At 35.1% G+C, this 7,250-nt stretch overlaps 1 protein-coding gene across 6 annotated transcripts in view; it reads right to left on the bottom strand.

The window, feature by feature from the left end:
• Positions 1-6,422: 6,422 nt before the first annotated feature.
• Positions 6,423-7,250, bottom strand: part of AQP4 (aquaporin 4) — a 39,643-nt gene continuing 38,815 nt past the window's right edge. For all 6 annotated transcript variants that reach the window (XM_037508706.2, XM_054694120.1, XM_037508702.1 and 3 more), the window contains one exon: positions 6,423-6,862. In XM_037508706.2, the coding sequence (XP_037364603.1) occupies positions 6,584-6,862 (279 nt within the window). In that variant the 3' untranslated portion in view covers positions 6,423-6,583. The remainder of the gene's footprint in view (positions 6,863-7,250) is intronic.

Here is a 7,250-nt window from a genome sequence, read left to right as displayed (position 1 = left end):
CATCCATCCACCCAGTCATCCATCCACCTACCCAGCCATCCATGCACCTACCTATCCACTTCACCCTTCATTTACTAAACACCAACCATGTGCTGTCACTGTGCCATGCACCAAGGTTGCATCAATGTCATGGCTTCTCAGAAACTTATGAATATGAAGAGGGAGCAGAACTCAGCTTTTTAGGTTCCTTAATGTCTTCTTACACCTAAGGAGTAAAGAGGCATAAATACTAAAAAAAAAAAAAAATAGTAAGAATTATTTCAATGACATTGTTTTGGAGATTTTCCAAGCAGGATAATTATCTAAAATCAAGATGACATTTATATCTCTAGTTTCCCATGCTTGTTAAAACACTTTTCTTGCTGAAATACTCATTGAGCTAAATTTCATCTAACATCTGGCCATTGTATAAATATAGCAATGAAAACATGTCTTGTTGCCTACACATTAGGTATAAATTTTAGAAATCCAATTAGTGTTTCATTCTTTCTGTGCATTTTTTCCTTTTATTTTTCTTTAGTGTTTGAATTAATTTCAGGCTCCTAGTTAGAACTATAAGATTTCAAATAATTAGCACACATCTATACACATCAAAAGACAACTGGACATAGGTGCAATTCTTTGTGTTATTTCCTGAAAATTGTAAGATATTCCTTAAGATTCTATTCATTCATGCATCAGATTTTTTTGAGTGAAATGTGAAGCTTAGTGCTCAATGCTGAGTGTAGGAGATTCAGAATAAATAAGACACAGTTTTAGCCTTTAAAGTCTAGCACCTACTAGGGGATACAGCCACCTACACAAATAATTTCTCTACAATGTAAAGAAAGCTGTAAGAGAGGTACCTATCTACTTTACCCCTAAGGCATCAATCACTACTCTTCTGGTGAGTTACATACTACAGAAATGATCGTCCTTAATCTTTCCTGAGTGTCTAAAGCCTTTCAAAATTGAGAAGTTCTTCAAACCAAGAAACCAAGATGCCTACATTATCCATCTGAATAGGCAGAATCTGCCAAATGTCCTCAGGATGGACATCTATGTAGCAATACCAGTCTTATTTGAGTCACAGTTGTCTAATTTCTTCACTTGTAGACTCACTATAATGATAGTTAATATACAATGGTCTATTTTGGATAGATACAGATGTTTAGAATTAAGTCCACAAAACACAATTTTTTATTTTTAAAAAATTGCCTTTCCCCTTCCCTCTTTGCTGCCATTCCCCCTTCTTTTTTCCACAGTATTTAATTGTTTATTTATCAAGAACAATTATTCCTTGGTGCAAATATTCATCAGAAACACAAGTCAGTGACAAAATTCCATAGAAGTCAAGCCAAAGAAATCCTTTATGTTTCAAAATCACTTTGCTCACTAAAAGGTAACCACCTTCCTCATCTCAAAATCTTTCATGGAATGAACATTTCTGTAGAAATCTCCATATGCCTTCTTTCTTGGTTCAGACACAGCAAACTTAGAGAAAACTGCAACCCCGCAAGGATGCAATGACCTTCCAACAATATAAAATCGCGGACACCGGCCCAGATGGCCGCACATCTGAAGTTTCCACAAAACACTGAAAGTTGTGGTAAGGGAATACTTCCACCCACACCCTTCTGGTAGTCTTGCCATAGTCACATTTCAAGTTATTTTTTGTCTTTGCTTAAAAAAAAATCTACAATTTTTACTATCTACATTGGGGCATATACAGTGTATACTAAGAAGGTCTTCAAAAAATATATTTTATTATATCTATTACACCACCATTTCACTTGATGTTGATTATACTCAGCTAGATAAATCTTCTGTTCATTCTAAAGGATGCTCCTAAGATCTAAATTGCAAAAACTGGGCCTCCCCGGTGGTACAGAGAGTTGAGCACAGCACTGTGAAGCTGTCCGCAGCCTCTGCAGTGCAGTTTGATTCCTGGCCAGCCAGGGCGATTCCCACATGGCGGGGCAGACCTCTCCTGTCTTGCCTGCTGCTCCCCACAGCAGTGTCTTCAGTCCATCTGCCTGTTCTGCTCCCCGCTCTGTCTCTGGTGAATTCTCTCACCCTCCTGCACCTCTGACTGTACCCCATTTCTTGTATAAATAAATAAATCTTTAAAAAAATAAATTGCAAAAACTATGAATGAATTTTTAATACAATGCTTACTTTTTAAAACATTAAAAAGTTTATTTGCACAAGCTTAGTAGTATGAGATACAATTAACAGTCATGGAAATTCAACCGTAATGCTAATACTTTAATAAATGATTCCAAATATTAGACATTACAGTTTAAATCTCAACATTAGCTCTAATGTTGGAATAATATTTCAGTTAATAAATAATTGTGAATATAACCATATGTTCAACTTATTCCCACCAGTTCATGAAGAATTACAATTTTTTTTTGTGATTTGGGCATAAAAGTGATAAATAATTATTTATGTAGTTTCATAAATCCCCTGTTTATTAATTAATCCTGAAAAGAATCTAGAGATATACACCAATGAGAAATATAAATTAGGCATATTTTTTAGTTTTTGGATTTCAACATGCATTAGGTAACACCATAACTGCTCTTAAATTTAACATTCCTTCCACATGTTACATGACATTTATTTGATATCTATTTTCATAGGCAATTGTCATTTGCAAAAGTGAACAGCCATAGTTTTGAGTCCTGAATTAAATGTCTTTCATGTATTTCAGAGAATTGTGGGTTTCAAAAGTTTCTACTGGGAACTCCACTTACAACATGGCAGAAAAAGGAGGTTTTGATAAAACTCTCCATTAAGTAAAACTAGAAAAGTAAATATTCATCACAGGAAATTTTACCAGTTCATCCTCATTGCTGAAGAACTGACCTATGAATATTTACCTCGAGTTTTCCTTATTATTTTACCATGTCCAAATTCTTTCATCGCATTAATGTATAATAAAAAGGCCAATCATTTAAAAAAAATAATAGCTGTTCTTCAGTAAAGTTCTACAATACTAATAGAAACACAAAATTTGTGTTAAAGAAAGTGATTTTTGTTACATTATACTCTCCAGATAGTAATAACATCTTCCCACTAAATTTGATGCTATAAATGTATTAAGAAAGAATTACTTTCAGGTATAAAATATTTTTAATTTGCATATCCTATTGTGCTATGCTGAGAATTCACATTGATTTTCTGTTGTCTGATAAAGTTGTCTATTGAGCTCCCACTGTCACATTCAGTTGTCACAAAGGCAGTTTGTCATCATATAAATCACAACATACAGTCATGGCTCACAACACACAGTGATGGCGTCAACGTGCTACAGCAAAGGGCCCCACTGGATGAATTTCAGCTTTGATTTTGCTACTCTATTTTGGGATTTTTCTTGCTCATTATCAAGTTTCACTTGGTAAGTGAGTTGTCTGGTTTCAAAGTCTAAGAATATTCTTTCTTATTTGGAATCCGACCTCTAATAATTAATCAGATAATGCTATTCTGTCATATATGTTATTCAAACATTTCTAATCTCCTTGCAAAATCTTCAAGGCTGAACAGCAGCTCTATCTAGCACCAATCACCTGCATTAGGAAGAGTTGATAATAGAAGGTAGAAGAATTTATGAAAAATATCAAATGGCAGAAACAAAGTATAGGAATCTTAAATTTAGGCAACTGTAGGTAGCAGGAAAGACTTCCTTCTAACACAAAAGTTTTGGACTGAAGAAAATGTCATCTTCAACAATGAAAACATACATTCAAATTCTGGGCCCTAGCTTCTTAAGAGAGCCTTGAAAGATTTAAAAACGACCTCTTTATACTCTTTTGACAAACTATATACATTTTTGGTATAGGGACCACTGTATGATTTGGGGGCACTGGTGATACTTTTCCTTAGGGGAGAGATGGTTGGCATCATTTCCTGGCTGGGTATAATTCATTTATGTCCTTCTAGTTTTTCTCTCTCTGATCTCTTTTCTGTATATCTGTCAGCAGCTCTCTCCTGGGAGCAGCGAGATGCACTTCATTAATAAGAAGGGATTAAAGGAAAAAGCCCTAGTATCCTAATACACTTGGATAATTTGGTGCCATCCACAAGGCAATAGACCCCTGCTGCATAGATGTCATTAGAAAGGTACAATTTCATTACTTTTTACTGGCAGAGCCTTGAGTGAAATACAAAATATGTTGTCTCATATGCAGGGGAAAAAAGTGCTAAAGCTTTAATTCACTGCATGGCTCTAAAATATTAGAATGCAAAAATATATTTTATGGTTTTTACATTTATATTGCCTTCCCTTAGCAGTCCTTGAAATCATCTGTTATTGAATATTGAGCAAAGTAAAGATTAAAAGAAAATTATTTATATTCTTAAATCCCAAATGAAATTTGCATATTTTTATTAACTATTGCACTTGTTTTGAATCCCCACTATGTGCCAGGCATTCTGCTTGTTGCTGGAAGACAGATTATAAAAATATCATTCACTTTTCCTTAAGCACTAACTTACTGAATGCTATAACTGGTAGTTAAGAGTATAAAAGTGAGTATATGAGAATAAACCATATGGCTGAATCAAAACCATTATAAGTCAGTGGATTGTAAATGTAGTCAGAAGATCTGTTTAACTTTTCTTTGTTAACCTAACTTATTTTTGAGCTGATCTGTTGGTTAATGGTTAATGGCATTATCTTTTGAGCTGAACTACCCACAATATTAAGCCTGTAGAGGTCTATTGAGCAAACACTTGAAAAAATGAACATAAGCCATCCTTGGAATTATAAGCTAGTTTCTATAGGTATTGCCCCAAAGAGGAAGTAATATGCATCTTTAACAGTTGATCACGCCTCTGAGAAAGGGGCCTGGGAATTAGGCACCTACCAAAAAAACAAACAAACAAAAAAAAAAAAAAAAAAAAAAAAAAAAAAAACTAGTGGCTCTCCCAGACACAACACCAGAGTGAGTGATGTTTCTGGGAATCTCTTACCTCACTTTCTTAGCACCGAAGGGGATCGGGTTTAATAGTGGTCCATTATCTCACTGCCACAGACACACAACTGCCATTAACACTAAAAAGTGGCACACAGTTGGAACTGTGCTTGGGAGAAGAAAGCCCTTGATTATCAGCTATTTACAAGCCACTCTGCAGTAATAGGTTTTTGCTTTACTACTCGCTTTTGTTCGGTGAAATTGACATTTGCAGTTCTTTGTCTAAAAGACTAAATGGTAAAGATGCTAAAAACTGGGGTTTCTAGAGAACATCTACTGATGTAAGGCAAAGCAATACAGGAAAACAAACTATTTGACAAATAAATGAGTCAGTAACAAAAGTACTGTAAAAATGGGTTATGTATACTATCCCTACAAATGAAAGATTGGTCATTTGTTTTGAACACAGTGTTCTGACGTCCTCACCCTGCTATTCTGCAACCAAGCTGTTTCTTGTCTCTGAAGCATTTAAATTCATTAAACTATTCTTACAAGCACAGGAAAGATGATCAACAAATATCATGAGAAGGGAGAGAGCCGTAGAGAACAGGACTGAATGACATTTTCTAGAGTGAGCAGAGTTTAATAATCAACAGAAAGTTATGACTCAACTAGTTATGGTCTTGTTATCAAAAATATGTCTCAGCTAATGTTCACATATAATTAACCAAAATTACAAACAAATAAAAACCCCAGTTCTGCCAATAAATTATAAAAATTAAGCAAAGTGTTAAGTAGTTAAATGCTTTGATTTTTAACCTCCTGTGGTATAATTGAGAATGTGCACTGAAAACAGATCGTTATTTGATACAAGAATACAGATTTCCTTTTTCTTATGATATTTATATGATGATAACTTTTTCTACTTCCATAAGATCTTACACCTCTGTCATGAATTTCAATAGGTGTCCTTTATGACTCAGATATTTTATAAGTGGAACTAATAAATATACTGGGCTTCTGAACATTCTCCAAATTTCTGGGCTTTAGTTCCACATTACCTTGACCATTGCGGAAGAGGAAGGAAAATCATGACTTGGAATTTGATTTGAAAGTTGGGTATTATAAATGGAAGCAATTTATTAGCAATGACCTTTGCTAATCTTACTTTGCCGAGGTAGTTTATAAATAGGGATTGCCCACAAAAGTATTTGCTCTGTCTCCTCTCTTAGATGTACACGACTCTGTGACAGACCATGCTTTGTTTTTTGATAAACTTGATTGACAGAATCCATACTCAAACGAGGATTGACAATATCAGTTTCATGGTAGTGAAGGAAAAAGCTGAAAGGTCTGTTTACTAGTTCTGTCAGGCAAGACTTAACCAAATCTTACAACACATTTAAATTGATTATTGATGAATGGCAGCCAGATAAACTAGATACATATTTGCTTTGGGGGATATTTTACAAACCGTTCTCTTTTAGGTTTAGCTTTCACTATAGGTTTCTTCCATTTCTCCTTGGTAAATAATGAAATATTTGTTGCTTAGATGGAGTAACATGATAAGCAGCAGCAATCTGTACCTACCTAACTTACAACAAATCTGTTTCCTTAATGGGTGGAAGGAAATCTGAAGACACTGCTAGGGGTTCTTGTCTGCTTTCAGTGCTGTCTTCTAGTCATACCGAAGACAACACCTCTCCTGATGGGTCCTTCCCCTTCTTCTCTTCGCCCCGGTCGATGTCAATCACATGCATGACACCAGCTTTTAGAATTAAGTCATCAGTCTCTACCTGACTTCTGTTGTCCTCCACCTCCATGTAGCTCCCTTTCGTTTGCTGGGCAGCTTTGCTGAAGGCTTCTTTAAAACGACGCTTGAGTTCAACGTCTGGACAGAAGACATACTCATAAAGGCCACCAGCGAGGACTGCTCCTATGATTGGTCCAACCCAATATATCTGGGAGAAGGATAGAAGAGTGTAGAGGGTAAGGAGAGAAAAACTATTTCTTTAGCCAACGCATGAATATAGACTTCAGCTAGGTTAAAGTATAATAAGCGCAAATATATCAGGCAAAAAAGAGAATTGGAAACAAATATAGTCCATCAAATCCATATCAGAAATTCATTCATGTGTTGCTATGTAAGCCTTTAACAGAAAATAAGAAAAGACTGTTCTCTCTTTTGTGCTTTTATTAATTACATTCTTTCTATTTTCTGATAACCCTTAAAGATAGTTCCTCTCTGGTGATATTGAGAATTAAGCAAACACTAAGAATTCTTCAACTAAAATAGGAAAAACAATGTTCTGTTTGGTACATGTTTTCTTATAGTTGCCATCTTACATT

This window comes from Talpa occidentalis, unplaced genomic scaffold, assembly GCF_014898055.3.
Source record: "Talpa occidentalis isolate TD23 unplaced genomic scaffold, MPIMG_talOcc4v2.1 talOcc4.13, whole genome shotgun sequence".
Lineage (NCBI taxonomy): Eukaryota > Metazoa > Chordata > Mammalia > Eulipotyphla > Talpidae > Talpa > Talpa occidentalis.
Note: the sequence above shows the minus strand (reverse complement) of the source record. Positions and strands in the feature narration are given on the sequence as shown.